We start from the raw sequence: 18,836 nt of genomic DNA on the forward strand, positions 1-18,836 counted from the left end.
CACAGTTGTAAATTTTGCAAAGGAAATGCTTCATATGCTTGTAGGTGTAGTGAAATAAGGTTATATTTGATATGTTTCGTTTTATATATTAAAAATATGTTGGTCTTACAAGATTTACCACTGAAATGGTAAATCTGAGCTTGTAGCACAAACACATACCAAAGGCAACTCTCCAGTCTCTCCTACTTTTGTATTGCCCTCATGTGTGTCTGATTACCTTGATGATGTCAGTTTTTGGAAAAGTACTTTCATGCTTATTCTTATCTACTTTGTCCACAAGACTCCCTTGTTCATGTAAACAAGCTGCTGAGACTCTGGATGCTTGCAGAGGTAGGAATGTAAATATAAATCTAAGGCAGAAATGAGCGAACAAATATCATTTTCACATAACACTGAGACATTTTATTGGTGATCATATTCCATCCCTTTTCCAGAGTGAAATGAAGAGTGTTTTCTGACCTATAACAAAAGCAGTACAATAAATAAAACCAAAACTAGAGAACATCAAAAGGCTGCATCCTCAGCATTCACAGATAAAAGATATTATAATAGTAGTCCAACATACAGATACATATATAGTTGTTAACAATAAATAATCATACTAAATAAATTACATTCTAATAAATTCTGGACAGTGTTTTTACACAGCATCTATTGAAGCCATCTATTCACTCGTCTCTCGGGTGGTCAGAGCCAAGTTCTTTGAACTGTTTAGCATTGCTGTGGAAAGACAAAAATGCAAGGTCAAAAAATACATAAATTAATGTTTTAGTAGAAATCTATGCAATAGTTTCATTTTGAAACTTACATACAATCCTTTTTTAGCTATGTAAAGCAAAACTCTACAATTCTGATATTGCACTTTGTGGTGATTTTGCTATGACTGAGTAATATAACGGTGCAGATATGTTTTATTTTAATTTCTGTAGATTTTTATGTCATTTGGGGTTTTAAAGACAAATAAAGAGTAATAAAAATATTTTTTTAACCGCAAATAAACAGGGTTAAATAATCTGGACAGATTACTGTCCCTTTTAATTACTTTCCCTCATTCTAGTCACTCATTTTTGTCATCATTCATTCATGCTTCATTGTGGCAGTGTAACAGAAATCCCGTATTTCAGCAATTCCTAAATTGCCACAATAAAAAGCTTATGAAGAGAATACGGCATGTCCACACTGTGTAAATCTTGAAACTAAAGTGTTTTGTTTCCAAACATGTAAAGTCATCATGCATGTTTGCATGTGCTGCTCAGTAAGATTTAATGAGTAATTATCTCTTTATAGGTCATCACGTGCAAAGTCAGTATGTCAATACTCTTATTGTTCAGGACACAAAGATGAATGTGTACAAATGAACGTGTGGTTTCTCTTTACGCTGCTATTCACTTCATTGATGGAACAAGTGGAGACACCCCTCACTAATCCCGACTAATACCTCTAGTAGGGATCTCTCTTGATCTGCATGATGCATGTATTCAACAACAACAACAGTCGTACGTGCGCTCCTGTCATTCAGTGAGCCCACTCCTTCCTGTTTGGCTTAGACTCATGTGATCAGTGGCTAGACACACTCCTCTAAGGAGTTAAGCAAGACCATAGGTGAAAAATACATCACGAAACCATACAGCGCCAGAAATACGAGAAGATTATATCAATGTTGCTGCACTGATGGCATTACTGCAACAGCACTGACACATTATCCAGCTTGGTAAAGGTCGTAGTTGTCATTTTCATGGTATGTATTGTTTTATATCTTTATTCTTATTTTTTATGGGTTATTCGAGGTCAGGGTTGGGTGACTCAAAACACTCATGTAAGGTGATGACTAAACGATATGTTTACAAACTCCGTCTGAAATAAAACGTTTCCATGATCTTGCTGGTCTGAACACAGTGCAGTACTTGGAAGTAGCACTGCTTTTTCTGATAATTTGATGCTTTATATTTTGCAATAAACACTGAGTTGTATAAAAAATAAGTACAGTGAGTACGTGTTGGTTTGCACATAAGGAGGTCAAAACCTCAGGAGCACCTACCTCATTGTAACTTAACGCCCTCAAACGACAACGTCACCAGGGTGTTTCTGAAGCTTCTCCTGCTCTGACACGGTTCCAAGGTAGGAAGCCAGGAAGTTTTTATGTGACCTGTAACTACACAAGACATTAACATTAGTATCAAAAGCCCAAACAGCTCAGATAAGTGAAAGAATCAGCTATTTTGAAAACCAGGACTGCAGTGCCAGCTACATGGTAATGGTCTGATAGAGATAAATACATTTTATGGTGACATTTTCACTGTCATTTCTATTGGCTGTGCACATAAAAAGCATATGACTATTTAAGTTTCAGACTCACAGAAATAAGTCCTACTTTCTCTCGTTTTCTCCAACTGAGTAGTTATAACTAACCGTGGCTGTAAAGCTTTAATTGCATGTCTGCTTGTTTTATTTGCACCATCATGGACTATTGACTCTGTCCACAATTCAAATAATACCTTTGATTTCATTACATATTGATAAGAAACTGTGATTATGTAATAAATTGCTTGTCATAGGAATTCAAGATTCAAAAAAAGTACGAGTAATACAAAAGACCTTACAGTCTTTCTGATAAAACAACAGTGAGGTGACGCCGTTGATGGTGCTGTAGGAACAGGAATGACCATTAGAGCTGTAGAAGTCATTTGAGTTGATCTTGGCAAAGTGGTGAGCAATAACTCTAAAGTCTGGGTGTGTTCGGGTGTGTTAATGTACTTTTTGATGTGTCAGTGTGGTCATATGCCAGGAAGTGTTTCTGGCCTGGATCTTGGAAGCGTAACCTTTGTTCTGTTGGGATTCATGGGGTGTGGATGGTTTATTGGATAATATTCTCTACAATACTTTAAATGTAAAAAAGAAGAAGATTACTTTTTCACAAAATCACCACAATCAGGCTTTGTCTTAATGTTGTTCCAGCTTTGGTGAAGCTGGTCACACTGATAGCAGGTATATTGGGGTCTGATAGTGATGAGTTTGTGGGGACATTACATTTTGTTTTTTCTGCTCCTCATTCTCCTCAGTGAACAATGGCGGGTTTATTGCTGTAAAAAAAAAAATCCCACTATGAGGATTTTCTTTCAAGTTGTAAAGTTGTATTTTGACTGCTTTTACAACTGGGAACAAAAGAAAGATTTAAGTTTACTATTAAGAGTTCATCAGTGAATTGAAGATGGGTTACTCATACTAATACAATACAATACTCGGTTAACCCAGACCTATCTATATCTAGGAAAAGACAAAAGTTAAATGAGGGCTAAATTTTAAATTTTGGCATCATTAATTAAGGCCAAATTAGAGGCTTTTCTTTTCTTTTAAAATGTTGTTATATATAACATATGTAACAACTGGCATATTCTGATATATGTATTATGTTACCACTAATTTTTTCATGTTTGGAATTTTATCCATTTACTTTAAAATCCTTCAGCCAGAAACGAATGCTTTGGTTGCTACAGCCTTACCACCAAATAGTGTGTCTTGTTGTGTTTCTTTTTGTGTGTTTGGCTGTGTGACAGTTTCAAACTCACTGAGCACAGGTCATAAGCAGTATGGCGGTACAACTGATGACTGAAAGAACCACGGCGATGACCACTAAGACCGTCTGCACCAGCTCAGCATTGTTGGTCTCGGTGGGCTCATTTTTCACTGTCCCCAGAGTCTGGATCCCACAGCGCTCTCCATCATAACCCTTCATACATCTGCAGAAAAAAAGAGTTAAGAAATCAGTGTGATGACTCAATGAAGAGGCTTTTATATCAGATATTGATGAGTGTTTGAATGATTTTTTCAAGTTGTTCCAATAACTTGAATCTGTCTGAACCTGCCTATTAGTCACATTCAGGTGAGGCAGTGGTTTTAACAGTATAATTGTTTTGGGGGTTTTGTGTCTACATCATTCATTTTGATGATTGCAAATGATCCCAAACATGATTTAGTTCTGATTCAGTGAAGGCCACATGTTTGTATCAACCATAGAGCTCATATTTTCTCATGCAAAAATACAATGGGGTCAGGACTGTACTTACATACAAACTGGTTCATGCAGGCCGTCTATGTGCTTGCAGTATCCATGAATGCAGTAGCCCAGGTGGGAGGTGTTGCAGGGATCCTCATTGGTCCTGAGAGTGGATGTGTGTCCACTAGTGAAGACCATGTGCTCGGGGTTGAAAGGAGTTGTGCTTTTGCCCTTGTGTTTGTTCCTCCTCTTGCCTTTGACCTTCCTTTTCTTCTTCTCATCTCTGGTGGGATGCAAGTCTGTAGGAGGAAAGGAAGCATCCGCAGTTGTTTAGGGTGCCATTTTAACTCCCTAGACTTAAAGGCTGAAAACATTTTTTTTAATCAATTGAAGCTGTTAAAGTCAAGAGAACTTTACTTTCATACAATTTTATATACTCATCTTTCTTAAAAGAAACATATACAAATCACACAGTTATATACTCAGATAAAAGATTCCCTTGTACCAAGGAAGCTGACATTTTCATCATCTCCTCCTGAAATCCCGTCCTCTTCCAACTCATCATCATCGCTGTGCAAATTCTGGAGGCCTTCCCCTGAGGCCAGGTCGACAGTCACTCCAACTTGGTCACCTGACTGTGTGGTTGTAGATCCCTGAGCACTTAGAGCACTGCAGACTACAAAAAAAGCCAACAAAAATGAATAAGACATTAAATCTACATAGAAATACACAATTAAATCAAAGTTTACTTCTTTTGATCCAGATCAACATCTTGGATTGTGAAAAACACTCTTTCAGAGCTATAAATAGAAAAAAGACGTGAATAGTTGCCGATCTGCTGATAAACTATTTTAGAAATCAGTCTTGGCAGTCATTTTTTTTTCATTCTTTCCTTTTTTTTTCTTACCATGAACTTTGTGTGAGTTACTTTCTTTAGAAATTGTGCTCATATAGCTTTACCTCTGACTCATTATTTCACCTTCCTCTGCTGGGAACAATCTTAAACCAGTACAACCAGTCCACATTGAGGACTGTATTGCACCAGTGATGAATAGGATTCAGTGAAAGGATAATGAAGTATTCAAAATATGATGACCTTTCTGTGTGTCTGGTGTGTCTCCTGCACAATGTCTGGTAATAGTTTGGTCTCTAGAAGCGTCTCTGACAAAAAAAAAACAAAAAAAAACTCAAATACCTCTCTCCTCTCTGACAAGTCCTCGCCTGTGGATACAAGTTTTCTCCCCTGACCCATGCCTTTCTGTCATGCCACTTGCATTTCTCTTTTCATTTCAGTCATTTAAACTATCTCCGCACACACAAACACACAGACACTTTTAAGTACAAGTTCAGACTTACCGAAGCACAGGAAACAGGTGAGGATGAGAGGGTTCATATCCCAGGAAGCAAGTGTTTTGTGTATGATAGTCCTGCACTAACGTGTGTGTAAGTAGGTGTCGAAGTGTGTCTTTGTCCCCCGCTGATCAAGAGTGTGCTTTGCTTTCTTCACCTCCACTGGGTGCAGCTTTTATAGACCAACGCCTGCTTCTCAACTTGAAGGAAACAGATGGGTGTGTGTGTGCACTTGTGAGCGTGTGTGCATGAGGCAAAGAGAGAGCACAGGAGAGAGAGTAAAAAACGCATTGTGCTTGTGTGTGTGTGGCTTATTCATGTGTGTCTACTAATTCATCTGCCCCAGGCAATACATTTTGCACCTCACGTTCTGGTGGGAATAATAATTGTGGGCGACACTGGGTCACCAAGCTCTTGGCTTTTTATCACCTGTTTGGTAACTTTTATTACTTCCGCAGGGCTGCCTTTATATGGCCTTAGTTATACCTTCTGTAGTGATAGAGACACATACCAGGATATTATAAAGCTTTTCAACATTAACTTGAAAACAACTTTCTAGGCCATCATGTGTCATTTATTGAATGGCCAAAGTGTTGACTAATCTTAGATAGACAAAATCATAAGCAAACCACAAAAGTAAAGTTACTTGGTTCTTAATTGACAGCAACTATACACACCTTTTTCTGTAATCGAGTCATAGCTACACTTTAGTCAAGGTACAAAGATAAAAAATAACATAAAAAAATGCTACATTACAGTGAGAGCAATAAGGGGTCATAAAAAGAGTATCTATGAGTGTTTGTTTCGGTAAGTGGTTTCATAAACATATATGGGCAAATAGGTCATGAAATGGGAATTGTGGCTGGCTTCTAGAAAATACACCTCTGAATGTGTCTTATTTTCTGAGATATAAGATACTTTTTTAATATAATCTTTTTAAGTGTGTATTACTTGTTACCTGTTTTTATTTATTTGCCTATGACAATGAGCGTTCTCTGTTTTATTGTTGTTTCGTTTTGTTCGGCGGGTTGTGGTTCTGTCTGAATTATTATGTGTGTGTTTTATCAAATTATACTCAGTGTTACTATTTCTGTACACTGTAACTAAGAGGAGACCTTAAGGCTTGGGTGGGGAAGCTGCACACAAGGGTGTGTTGTTTATGTTGTTGTGTCTGCAGATACAGGTTGTCCCATCAGTCATACACTAGTGGAATCAAACACAAACCTGCTAGGAATGCAGGGAACTACTCCATCTCATTCCGTAACAATGACTTGGAGCTCCTGGCACGTTTTGTTGAGGATAAACATGCAATGGAATTGTTTGGATATGTGTAATGACATTGAGGATATGAGATATGGATGTGTGGAAAGTCTGACACAAGCCAGGAGAGAAGCACCTCATAACAGCCACCCACAGTAAACACACTGCTGTCAAGCTAAAGGCACGCAGGATGAAAACTTGAACACAAAAATACAATTAGATGTCTTTGTGCATCTTCACAACACTGTTACAATGTTACTAGCTGCCGATATTGAATCTCTACTTTTCCGTTAAAAGCATAATTTCCCATGTGAAGTATTAGCTTAAAGTTTTTTAATGTATATGTACACTGTTGTCTACATGGTGCCTTTTGTAGCTGATTCAGTTCTCAGTTTATTTAGATCGGCTTCTTAAATTTATTGCCTTGAAGATGAATTCTTGCAACTTTACCAACTAGTATTAATGGCAGAAAAGCAACTCCAGCATCTTCCTGAAAACTATCAATTTCACCTTAATTATGTCTCTCCGCTGAGTGCCCTTAAATGATGTATGTGGACTTTCAATCTGGAGCCTTAATAGTCTGTATTTCCATCTAGAAAGCGACTCTTTGAGAATAAATGACAGCGAATAATACAAATATAACAGAAACTAAAACACAAACCTGACTTGAGAAGCAAAACAAACGCATACGTGATAGACATGAGACTTGTTTGTTAAAGAACACACGAAGATGCAGCTTAGTGGGGCTTCCCCCACTGTATTACTCACTGCATGAGTAGCCTACTATTACTTATGCAATAATAAGTAATAGCACAGTGCAGGGATTAGAGCAGCAGTTCCTGAATTTCGAATATCTTTATCCACGGGTTTTATGTTTAGAACAAAATGGCCACCACAGAGTGGGTGTGTTTGTGGGTCATCGCGTGTGTAAGCGCATGCTAATGTGTTTTTAAGTATGTCTTAACAGAGCAGCAGCTGCAGGTGAGTTAATGTTTACGTGTCATCGTCGCTGTTCATTGGTATACAGAACATGTAAAGCGGATCCAGGCGAGGTGTTAAAATGGATCATTGGCTCTGGTTGAGTGTAAAATGAAGCTACTGATTAACTTGACATCTGACACTGCACTCGGTAGGTCAGATGATGACCACAGACATGCATATTTATTTGGGTTTAATAGGGATGGTTTGGATGCACACAGTACACGTAACTTGTAGTCATTTGTCAGTCTTTTATTAGACTCAAATGAAGAACAACTCAAAGGAAAGCTTTTTGGAGATGGCGTTCTCAGAGTTTTATCAGAAGAACCAAGGCTCTTACCACCTGGTTTCCATTTGCAAAGCATTTCTGTGGCAAACCCGCAGAAGGAAGCAGCAGTGCAAAAGCCAGCATCACCATCAGCACAGCAATGTTTCCCCTGGTACAAGTCCAGATAACACTGCCCAAGAAAGATTATTTTGCAAACTGTACAGCAAGAAGTATTCTTACATGTGTATAAAATGTAAAGGACAAAAAAATTGGGAAAAAAAAGTTAAATAAATTTTAAAAAACAATACATATCAATATATATATATTAAAGAGAGATATTGATGACATGTAAGAAAAATGTGAAGACTGCAGGAAGGCTTGAGAAGAATTTGAAGCCTCACCGCTGCAGCCTTATCACCTGAAGAATGAGTGAAGACATTGAAAGATACAAGAATAAAAAAAAAACAAGTAAAAGTAAAAAAAATAAATACTTTGTAGCTTCAAACACAGACAGAGGTTGTAGAGTATATAAACATTGCCAACTGAACTTATAAGAATGAGGAAACCTCCACACTACACAAAGTTTCAAGCGTTAAAGCTCAAAACTTTACACTCATTGGCCAATTTAAAGTGACATCATCATAATAGTAATAGTGGCCATTTTGATTTTGTGCAAGACAAAAAAATGATATCTAATAAAAGCTCAAAGCTAGGCACAAGCATAAATTAAAGGCAAAGTTCAAACCACAGTGTAAACAGTCCTAATCTGTTTTTTAGGATGTTAAGTCAGAGTAGACAGGACTGGAAGACAAACAAAACATCTTTAACCAGTTCTATTTTAGGATCTGAGAGTGGGTTGATTCAAAAGATAACGCAGCCTCACTGAACCACAGAAAAGCCTTTCATATTCTAAAATTAGACTTGCATTCTAGCAAAAAACAGAAATCCCAAAGTGAGGAAACTACATTATTATATTGATTATGATAAATTCTGCTAGTTATCAGCAAATTCGGAGCAACATTTTTTTTTTTTGTTGCATTACAAGTTACTATAGTTACCGCTTCACAGTTGTTTATTTTCCATTAATTTTTCAGTATCGTGTGGGCGGAGTCACCCACAGAAACTGTTTTTGTGTGCCTAACTATTCATCTTTTCAAACTGAGTGTAACAGGTGCCGCAACTTTAGAACCAGTGCAGCTGGAAAACAATCCCACCGCACACAAAGCTGACCATTATAACCTCTTTGTGGTGATCTGCCTGCTTGATAAAGCCACGTGACGTACAGTGTAAAGGAGGCAGGAATAATTTACTAAGCTAGCCACTGAACTGCCAGGATGTTCTTGATATGTTGAAATTTTCATTTAGAAAACTGGGAGAAATCTTGATTTGTCTTTTCCAGCAGTGGATGTTGCAAGAGAGCATGAAATGCTCTAAGCCATCTCGTCTCCTTTGTAACCCTGCAGCTTCAGCTGACGTCGAAAATTATTCTTCTCATACCTACAAAAATAACACATATTGATTTTATTTCAAAATACACAAATCCTGTCTCGGTGATGTAGCATTTCACCATTTCATGCTTTAATATAACCAACAATGAAGGTTGAGGAACTTGAAATGGGATTTCGGTCATAGCCGTTCTTTGTGGTTTGGTGCGTGTGCATGGAGCAGGATGCTGAGGGCAAGATTTTATTTCATGAACTTCAATATTTAAAGTAAAATGTAGATCTGTAGGTTTAGCTGTAGTGTCACGAATACCCTCAGAGTTTTAGTGGTAGACTTTTAGCAGCTTAATGTGCAGCCTACTTTTGACATATTCCATGGAGACAAAATGTTATTATTTTCTTTTTCATATGTACTGCTGCAACAGTCAAAACTCATATTCAACATGGCTTCAAATGAGGTCAGCTTATGTTAAAATAATCCACATGAGCCAAAAGTCTGTTTCTTTTCTGCTCTGGGCTCCTCTTTGTTCTCAGCGTTCAGTTTTTGTAAGAAATCTCATTGCTTTAGTTTGAGGCCTACTAAGTAACCACACATATAGTCACATACATTCACATATCTGTCATGATCCTGGGTCTGCTGACCCAGCGTTTTGTGTTTAGTTTATGTAGCCTTCAGGTTTCCTAAGTTCATCGTTATCATGCCAAGTTGTTTCCAGTTAATTTTACCCCTCGTGTTCCCACTATGTTAAGTCTCCCCTGCTTTTCATGTATTTCATGTCTGTGGCTTATGTTGTCAGTTCAGGTTGTCATGTCTATATCTCACTGTGTTTCCTGTTTTATTGTGAAGAGGTCTGGTGTGTCTGTGTTCATCATGTTCAGTTACTCTCCCCCTGTGACGTAATTATGTTCATGTGTCAGCTGGGTTCCCATGTGTTGCCACTTCCCTCATTATCCTCCTGTGTCCATTTAGTCTGTGTGTTCTCAGTCATTCTTTGTCAGGTTGTCCGTTGTACTGCTCCGTTGTTCCTATGTCTCCGCTCCAGGTATCCCTGTCAGTTCGTTATGTTTAGAGTTTTGTATGTTTCGTTTTAGTTCACCCAGTTTAGGTCATTGTTTAGTTTTCATCGATTCCCTATTATTTTGTACCCTCGTTTCTTGACTTAATAAACGGCTTGTTTTGTTATTCATATCTCATTTCGGTCTGCGCTTGAGTCCTTCCCTGCAACATACGGTCTGCCCTAGCCAGACCGTGACAATATCAAAGCCTTACCATCTGCAGAAAAGGTACAGAGCTCCAGCCAATCCAATAATCAGCAGAATCATGAAGAAAATGATGATAATTATTTGCTTTTCACCTTCTGGCCCCAAAACAAGTTCCAGTTTCTCACACCTGGAACCAATGAAGCCTGTCTCACACCTGCAACACAAACAGACGAGTCATGCATAACTACTCATGATGACAAAGTAGCACAGATTCACTTACCCACCCACATAGCCACATGTGACAGCCCTCTGCCATGGCCTGCTGCTTTTTCTGTTTGTCCCTGTGTGTGTGCAGGTTCCTGGTAGGTGGGGTTAATCCGTGTAACTGAGAGCACCTGGTCAGTCTCCCTGGAGCATTTAAGAACTGGCTGTCTCAGCGCTTGGGCTCTCTTTCTTATCGCTCCATTTATCCAGCACTATGTTATTTGTTTGTTTGGATTTGGCCTGGTTCTTTTAGGTTTTACACCACATGACAGTATGCATCCTGAACATTCAATCATCCATCCAACTACTGATATGCTGACTGATAGCAATGATTGACACATCTCATGGAGTACTATCTTTTTTTAGTGTGTAAATTTTGGTTTGAGTGGTATTCCTCCCATTATTTGTCATGGCCCTTGCACATACACACACACACACACACACGATCGTACTTGCAGTGGTGTTCATTGATGTCCACGAGCAGTATGCACTGGCCGTTGTTCAAACAGTAGTTGTCATATGCGCTTTCACAGTTCTGCATCGACCGCTTAACCACATGCTGTTGCTTTTCTCCCTGGCCTGAAACAAACAACAAGCCGTTGGAAACGTTTCCTAAAAATAAGACCTGCATGAATCGGTGTACATTCAGGTAAAAAGTACTGTGGATGTTACTTTTTACCTGAGCTGTGGCTTATTTGTTTACTAGATTTAAATATCCTCCATTTGTTTTATCTAAATAATTTACTTCATTGTCTTATTTTTAATGTAAAGGGCTTCTGGAGGTTATTATATCTAACATTATATCCTTTCTATTAATAATTGTACATTAAATGAAATAAGTAGTATTTTGGGGCTGCATCTGTCAGTTAATATTGACAGTTAATGCCATTAATCAATCATTTTATCTATGAAGTGTAAAGAAAGTAACATTTATCTGTGTGGTTTTATTGTGCTACCAGTCAATGATGCAGATATATTCACCTTATTGTAACTTAAGGAAACATTTAAAAATAAAAATAAAAAATAGCTGACTAATTGTATAACACCTCATCCTCATAGCCCCCACTTTGTTTCAACTCCAGGTGCTCAGTGTTTCATTTTAATTTTGAAATCTTCTGATTTACTATGCTATAAAAAGGCTGATAAAATGTCTTCACAGCAGCTGTAGAGCTGAATACCTGCAGGCAAAGAAGCACCATCTGCAGACGGCACTCTGGGTGATGCACTCTCGGTGAGTACATACGGCCAGATCATCATGACACCTGTCAGATAAAAACAAATCCTCGTTATTCACACTGGATATAAGTCTGATATGAACAATGAGCTACGCAAGCCCTTTTGTAAGAGTTTTTTCCTAAAGAATGCTGACCAATAGCATTTTCTAATTTCTAACAACCTTAAGAATAGCTGGTCAAAAACCTTTTGTGCACCTTCAAGGTGAACATGCCACCCCCTGTACAGGGTAACAACTTTCAGGTGTTTTTATTTAAGCGTTTGCGAGGCCTTGAGAAGGTAAAACAATCAAAAAAGTCATTTGAAAATGGACATTTTAAAAATGTGCTGCCCAGGTTCTTATATATTTAACCTAATCCAGTTTGTCAGGGAATGATATAGTTTTGCATGCAAACACAGACTTTCACAGCTGCAAATGTTATTTTTACTTGCAGAGAAGATATGTACAGTCAGTCAGCAATATGTTTTATGATTTTTTTTTTTTTTAAATTATATGTAGGGACGACTGTTCCTTTAATTACTCCACAACAACCCAAAATGATTCATGTTTTTGTTGGTTTTGCTTAGCATTCTCTGCAGGGTGTACCCAGCCTCTCACACAGTGAAAGCTGGCAAAGGCTCCAGCCCTGAAACCTGATTTAGGAAGACGGTTAAGAAAACGGATGAATGAGTTTATTTACATAGCACCAGCATTAAAAAAAAATTCAGAAACTGTAAATATGCAGGGGGATAAAAGAAACTGTGAGAATGCCTGTCAGTTTTAGGTGATAACAAGAAGGTATAGCTTGTGTTACTTGGATCAAATACCTGTACTAGCCTGCACAACTTTATAATGGACAGCACTAGCAGCCGCCCACATTCCAGCAGACAGGATGCAAAAACACATCAAACAGAATGCAAGATGTGTCTAGTTAGGACTGGTTATGAATCTGGTAATACTCGCCATAAAATCGCTCCCTTTTTGGGTTTCTGTTCCTGTCTGTTGTTATGGCTGCAGAGGTATTTTTCTCTGTTTTCAGTTAGAGAGCTCAGGGTGGTTGTTGGGTGTTTCTGACATGGTTGACTGGTGTAAAGTACAGTGGAAGTGATGAAGTAGCTTTCCCGTATTACTAATTAATCACTATTAATCAGATCATTTACATCATTAGCCAATGACTCACTCTAATTGCACATTCCTAGCAACCAGCCTACCTCAAGACATTAATTGAGGTGAAAATAATTGTCATAAAATAATTCAGCCTCCCTTAGGCTCTACAGATGCCACAGAGTATCATTTGTCTGAAAAACTTTGGATGGTTTCTGTAATTACTTTTAGTCCAGTGGTTTTTGAACTGTGGGCCCCACCAGTGGGACATAAAGCCACTGCATGTGTGGCATGCATAGCCATGCAGGGGGAAAAAAACTGAGGTAAATCAAATGAAATAAAAGAGTTTTGATCGTATTATTTAAGTTACCACGATTTCATATACACACTGGATCCCTTTTTACTGATATTAACTGACCAAAATTGAGTGGAATGGAAATCACGTGAATTTTATTGAATTTTTAAACATTTTTGGCTGATTTGGGGCGTGCCAAAAAAGGGTTTTAGAGACACTATAATTGGAGTTAACTCAGCTTTTGACTCAAGTGCCAAATACCAGTTTAAAAGTCAGTTTGGTAAGAATGCCAAAATATTAGCAGCAAAGGAAATCTGAAGATCAACACTAAAACTATTTAAATGCTAGATTTTAATGTTATATTGCGGTGATTATGCTTTCAAGCTTTGAGTATGAATAAAGAAATCATTCATATTAACTGCATCTTACACCAAGACATATCTAAGATGATAAATAAGATGCAGTAGAAATAGTATGTGGACTTTGTACTTAAAGTCTTAATAGTGAAAGTAATCATCAGTATGGAAAGTTATTTTACATAACTTAACATCGTATCACCTTATTATCTTTTAATAGACCTTACTCTGTTCAATTTTCAACTGCTATCTGCTATTAACATCTATAACACCATCAGAATCAGTCAAACCCAGAAGGATAGCAGCATATTGTACTGGTACATGGTACTTAACAGATGTATTAAAATTAATTTCAAAGTAAAAACAACAGAACTCATGATTTGCACATAACAGGTGACCAGCTTACAAACTTGCATTTTTATTTAACTAAATTAGCTACCCTCTATATCAAACTACATCAGCTAAAGTGCAAGTACTCTACTTGTAGCCTACTACAAATTAAAAATACATACAGATAAAGTCAGACTGCAAATGGGTACACGCCCACATCAGCCTTAATGAAATCTTGCAGTATGGAGTCACTCACTGACGCTGTTAAACAGTGTTCCCATGGCTACAACCATTAGTAACTGCATTTAGTTATTTTTTTAATTCAACATTCCGTTCCAGTAGATGCTAAGTTTAACTTTGAAAGAGCTTTTCGTCTATTTAAAGGGGATCATCGCTCCGGGTTCCTTGAGATGACTTAAATTCAATCCATACCTGAACAGACCTGCCATTCACTGTCAACGCGTCAAACTCAAATAATAATAATAATAAAACAATAAAAATAATATTCAAGACGTCAACATTAAGAAAAGCACACACACTTTACCGATAATTGACAGGAGCACTGACAGTTTGCTGATCCCCATCTCAGTCGATAGTTCGCTGGTAGGACGAGCAGGACGAGTAATAACTGTCAGGTAAAGGTGCAGGTGACGTTTCTTTTGAAAATAGGAAACCAGTGGGCTTTTACTCCTGCGGTTTGGGTGTGGTGTCAGACTCATGTAATTTAGATAATTTCACCTCTCAGCGGTTTCAATGAAAGGACAGACCCGAGAATGTCTGTCCTCACCGGTTTCCATAAAACAGGAGTTTTTATTGTTGATAATAAAAGGCGGATTGTAATAGAAATTTTCAGATAACTGACTAAAGCTAGTAACAGCACAATTTTTAAAAAAAAAGCCCCAATCAAAGCAGAAAAAAAACCCACTTATAATATGTTGTTCTTCTGCAGTCTGGCTCTTGCTGCGTTTGTAAGTACCATTATCGACAAAAGTGTGGACACAGTAAAATATAAACTAAACAAAAAGCTGTCAGCAAACCATTTAAACCCCATATCATTTGAAAAGTAGTAAGACACCCTATGAAACGTCCAAACTGATAAAAGCTTATTTGCGTGAGTGGAAAATTGTTCTGTAACATGACCGGGATAGGGCTATTATATAGCGTACATGGCATAGGTAACTGGATACATATGTGAAGGCTGCATTATAAATATATTGCAGATATATTATCTGGAGTAAAGGAGTTAGGTGGTACACTGATTTGGCAGAAGTCCAGGCCAGGTCGCCTGTTTGAGCATTTATTAGCTATGCAGTCCAAATATAGTTTTATTCTTCATGTTCTTTTTCCTGTTCTCGTATATTAATCTCAGCTTTAATCACTGCTAATTAAAATTACCGAACTTTTCTTATACCCTTTACTGTACTTTGGGCTTATTTACTCCGTTTAAGAATGGGACCAGTTTATCGTCATATTTCATGGCTAAATATGCCGTTCAAGCATGTTTAGCCTTTCACAGCATCGTGTTACAAGTTAACCTGTTGTTTAATTAGACTTTGGGCAGCCTTTTTAGGCTTAATAAATGGCTCATTTACAGTTTGTCTGGGGATCAGTGAGCATTATCGTTTCAAAAGCTTAATAAGTGAAACTCAAACAGGAATTACGCAGTTTTAAAAATTCTTCTTTACCTTATCAAAATGGTAATGGAGTATCTCCTGTCAAATATTTGGCACGCACAATTATCAAAGCAAAAATATATTTATTGTAAAAAGGCTGTAGCAAAAAGTGAAATTCAAATAACACAAATATCTTTTGTAATTAATTAAAAAATAAACTTTAAATACAAGAAAATAATAATTTATAATAATTTACTTAACATAATTTTGCAATAAATATATACAATTTTTCATTCTTATTCTTTACATGAAAATAAAACAATCGTTAAAAAAATAACGTTAGATTTGATAGAGCTTGCTCTTTCCTTGTTAATAACCTCTTGTAACAGTCAAGTGTTTCCATTTAAATGTTGTCAAAGGGATTTTTTTTCTTTTTATATATTATATTATTTGTTTTGTAGACTTGCAAATGATTCACTCTCATGAAATGCTGTGGTTTGTCTTTTCTTGAAAGGGGAAATGTTGAAGATGGTGGTGCATGAGCAAATGTGAGCTGCAGAGTTCACACCGAGGTCTTAGCAGGTGCATATTTTATTGGCACCGTCGATTCTGTACACCTGAAAACAGAAACACAAAAACAACATCAGAAATGGAACTGCCACTATTCCTGCATACTTTATTACACCGCGAAAACCTGTGGATACTCACCTCTTGTAGACAAAGAAGTAAAATGCGATCGTCAAAAATATGATGAGTATGAACACCCCGAAAATAATGCCAATGACTTGCTCTACATCAAGCAAAGTAACACCACGAATTGGTTCCACAAACATGCAGCGTGGCCCGCTGTACGAGGGTTCGCAGCTGCAGATCAGAGAAAATATGTGAGCGCATTCCAAAAGTGAACATGAACAAACACGTAGAAGAATTTCATACAGATCATTATTAACTAAATCTACTGTGGATACTGTCTGATACTGCAGAACTTACATGCAAGAAGGTTTGTCACTGTCTTGCGGATACATGCACTTGCCACCGTTTACACAATAAGAAGCATGTTCGCTTCTACATGGCTTGTGTAAAGGTAGGACTTGAGGCAACTCCATGCTACCTGCAGAGAGGGAGAATAAAACAATCAACATAAACAAAAATTTAACAGAAATATATGACTTTAATTATTCATTCTTATTATTAATTCCTTGATTAACAGGCGGCATTATTTGACACCGGTCTTCAGATAAGCTTCAGTTATAAGACCTTAAACCTTGTGCCCACAACTTAACAAGCATATATCGTGACGTCACTGGGGACATTTGGGGCTCTGTAGATTTCATATATGTCAGGGATAAAGCACTGTAATGCCATGTGTTTCTACACCATCACAAAACTCAAACTTAAAACACTCACTGTTGCTAAACTGAGTGGTCAGAGATGAGTTTGACAGAGGCGGTGCTTTGGTCTGGAGATTATCATTCACCACTGCAGAATGTCCTGCTGCAGCCAAAAGCACCAGCACCGTCACTGCCGGCAGAAACGCTGTAAAAGAAAAAAAGAAAATAATGTAGAAAATATATTAAATATTAAATATATAGATGATTTATTTTTACTCTATGCATTTTTCAGTTTTCCTAACAAGTTTCTTCCTTTACTATTATCATTTATACATAAAAAAAAAAACCTAGGTCAAGCTTTATGAAAGTTTTATTTTAAAAGGTTTTTTTTTTTTTTTTCTTGCTTCATGGCTCTATCACAGAACAAACTGGAAACTTACGTTTCTCCAGGTACGTCTGTCTTTGTGTGACCATGTTGTCCTTTGGTGATGTGATGTGTTCAGCTCCTTCTGCCTGCACAGGTGTGACCAACAGGTCTGCGCTGAGCTTATTTATCCAGATTTGCACAGCCAATCAAAACACTGAAGGCTTTTTTTCTTTTGAAAAATGAAAAGTATTTCCTTTTGATACTCGACTTGAATCAAGTCATTTACTTCATAGGCATGCAGAGACAAAGCCTATGGGGGAGGCACGAGATCCCCAGAGGCAAGTGCTTCTGAAGAACACTGGCTGGGTGACTTTCAATCAGTTTCACAGTCCAGTAAAGTTGCTTCACTGACAGCGGATGTTGGGAAATCCTCTCTTTTTTCATCGGCGTGATCACAATGGAAGCTTTATTTTTCTTTGGCCTCTTAACACGTGAAGAGAGAATTAGTTAGAGACAGGTTACAGCACATTAGAATTAGATGTAATTAAAAGTTTTATCAAAAAATTTGATAGGGTGCCAAGCATTTCTAGATGAACTCTCCATTATATTTTACTGTCCCACAGCTACCTATATTACGTTCCCACATATTGAGGTCAGCCTGAACATACTCAATCACCAGGCTTTTCCATCAGTAGATTTTCTTTTCTTCTTTTATAGTACAGGCACATTTCTAGATGCAATGCTGCTTCATCTAGCTCAAATTATAAGAGTGACTCAGGGAGCATGAGATATCATTTTCAAATATAAATTATCCGCCATAGAGTCCAGAATTAGCTGAAGATGTGTTTACACAGGGCCGGGTAGCTTTAAATAGCTTTTTTCTTATTTAATAAATGAAGTTATCATTTTAAAATGTAATTTTTATTTACATGAGTTATCTTTGACTATTATTAAAATTCGTGTTAACATCTGATACATGTAAGTGTGACAAATATGGAGAGAAAAAAAACTGAGAAATCAGGAAGGGGCAAAACTGACAAGTAGTCCAAGATGGCCTGCCTCTAGCCTTAAGACAGTGGAGCAGTGCCATCATTAGGAAAATGGATAGCCATACAGAAATCTATATATTAATTATCTAATTATTATGATGATCAAAAGATGAAATGTCTTTGGGGAATCTTTTCACTGGTTACATTCATTTTTCAGAACTTCCCTATTTTTGGATTTGAGGCATTGCAGAGGATGCGATAAGGAAATGAAAAGCTGTCTGTTAGATCAGGAATCAGCAGCCTAATGTTTAAGATGCATAACCCTTAATCATGGTTGAGCTTTACTGTCTCACTACACTCAAAAGCAGAACAAACACACAACAAAATACTTTTGGAAATCATGAAAAAACTAAATAGAAAAAAACTTTGGAACTGAAATGTTTTTATTTCATTATGCTCAAAATGAACCAAACTTACAT

At 37.3% G+C, this 18,836-nt stretch overlaps 3 protein-coding genes across 3 annotated transcripts; all 3 read right to left on the reverse strand.

Annotated features, from left to right (window-relative positions):
• Window positions 1-379: 379 nt before the first annotated feature.
• Window positions 380-7,376, reverse strand: areg (amphiregulin). The gene is made up of 6 exons (XM_026188806.1): window positions 5,351-7,376; window positions 4,500-4,670; window positions 4,065-4,293; window positions 3,567-3,737; window positions 2,039-2,152; window positions 380-720 (listed from the first exon to the last, which is right to left on the reverse strand). Exons 1-5 carry the CDS (start codon window positions 5,385-5,387, stop codon window positions 2,059-2,061), a joined length of 702 nt encoding a protein of 233 aa, XP_026044591.1. The 5' UTR covers window positions 5,388-7,376; the 3' UTR covers window positions 380-720; window positions 2,039-2,058.
• Window positions 7,377-7,730: 354 nt separating this feature from the next.
• LOC113034337 (proepiregulin-like) lies at window positions 7,731-15,858 on the reverse strand. The gene is made up of 5 exons (XM_026188809.1): window positions 14,602-15,858; window positions 11,938-12,021; window positions 11,212-11,338; window positions 10,563-10,709; window positions 7,731-9,347 (listed from the first exon to the last, which is right to left on the reverse strand). The coding sequence occupies exons 1-5, from the start codon at window positions 14,774-14,776 to the stop codon at window positions 9,281-9,283; spliced, it is 600 nt and encodes a 199-aa protein (XP_026044594.1). The 5' UTR covers window positions 14,777-15,858; the 3' UTR covers window positions 7,731-9,280.
• A 99-nt stretch (window positions 15,859-15,957) lies between these two features.
• Window positions 15,958-18,753, reverse strand: epgn (epithelial mitogen homolog (mouse)). Its single transcript, XM_026187754.1, has 5 exons — window positions 17,442-18,753; window positions 17,078-17,206; window positions 16,661-16,781; window positions 16,379-16,534; window positions 15,958-16,287 (listed from the first exon to the last, which is right to left on the reverse strand). The coding sequence occupies exons 1-5, from the start codon at window positions 17,473-17,475 to the stop codon at window positions 16,233-16,235; spliced, it is 495 nt and encodes a 164-aa protein (XP_026043539.1). The 5' UTR covers window positions 17,476-18,753; the 3' UTR covers window positions 15,958-16,232.
• Between the last annotated feature and the right edge of the window lie 83 nt (window positions 18,754-18,836).

This window comes from Astatotilapia calliptera, chromosome 12 (genome assembly GCF_900246225.1).
Source record: "Astatotilapia calliptera chromosome 12, fAstCal1.2, whole genome shotgun sequence".
NCBI lineage: Eukaryota > Metazoa > Chordata > Actinopteri > Cichliformes > Cichlidae > Astatotilapia > Astatotilapia calliptera.

Excerpts from the sequence above, each read along its gene's own strand:
- epgn (XM_026187754.1), bottom strand. The coding sequence starts at position 17,475 with ATGGTCACACAAAGACAGACGTACCTGGAGAAAC. Across the intron at positions 16,782-17,077 it reads GACCACTCAGTTTAGCAACA|GTAGCATGGAGTTGCCTCAA; the intron begins GTGAGTGTTTTA and ends CCCTCTCTGCAG. Across the intron at positions 16,535-16,660 it reads AGTGACAAACCTTCTTGCAT|CTGCGAACCCTCGTACAGCG; the intron begins GTAAGTTCTGCA and ends TCTGATCTGCAG.
- areg (XM_026188806.1), bottom strand. The coding sequence starts at position 5,387 with ATGAACCCTCTCATCCTCACCTGTTTCCTGTGCTTCG. Across the intron at positions 4,671-5,350 it reads CACCTGTTTCCTGTGCTTCG|TCTGCAGTGCTCTAAGTGCT; the intron begins GTAAGTCTGAAC and ends CTTTTTTTGTAG. Across the intron at positions 4,294-4,499 it reads TGAAAATGTCAGCTTCCTTG|ACTTGCATCCCACCAGAGAT; the intron begins GTACAAGGGAAT and ends TTCCTCCTACAG.
- LOC113034337 (XM_026188809.1), bottom strand. The coding sequence starts at position 14,776 with ATGAGTCTGACACCACACCCAAACCGCAGGAGTAAAAGCCCACTGGTT. Across the intron at positions 11,339-11,937 it reads TGGTGCTTCTTTGCCTGCAG|GCCAGGGAGAAAAGCAACAG; the intron begins GTATTCAGCTCT and ends TGTTTGTTTCAG. Across the intron at positions 9,348-10,562 it reads CTGTACCTTTTCTGCAGATG|GTATGAGAAGAATAATTTTC; the intron begins GTAAGGCTTTGA and ends TTATTTTTGTAG.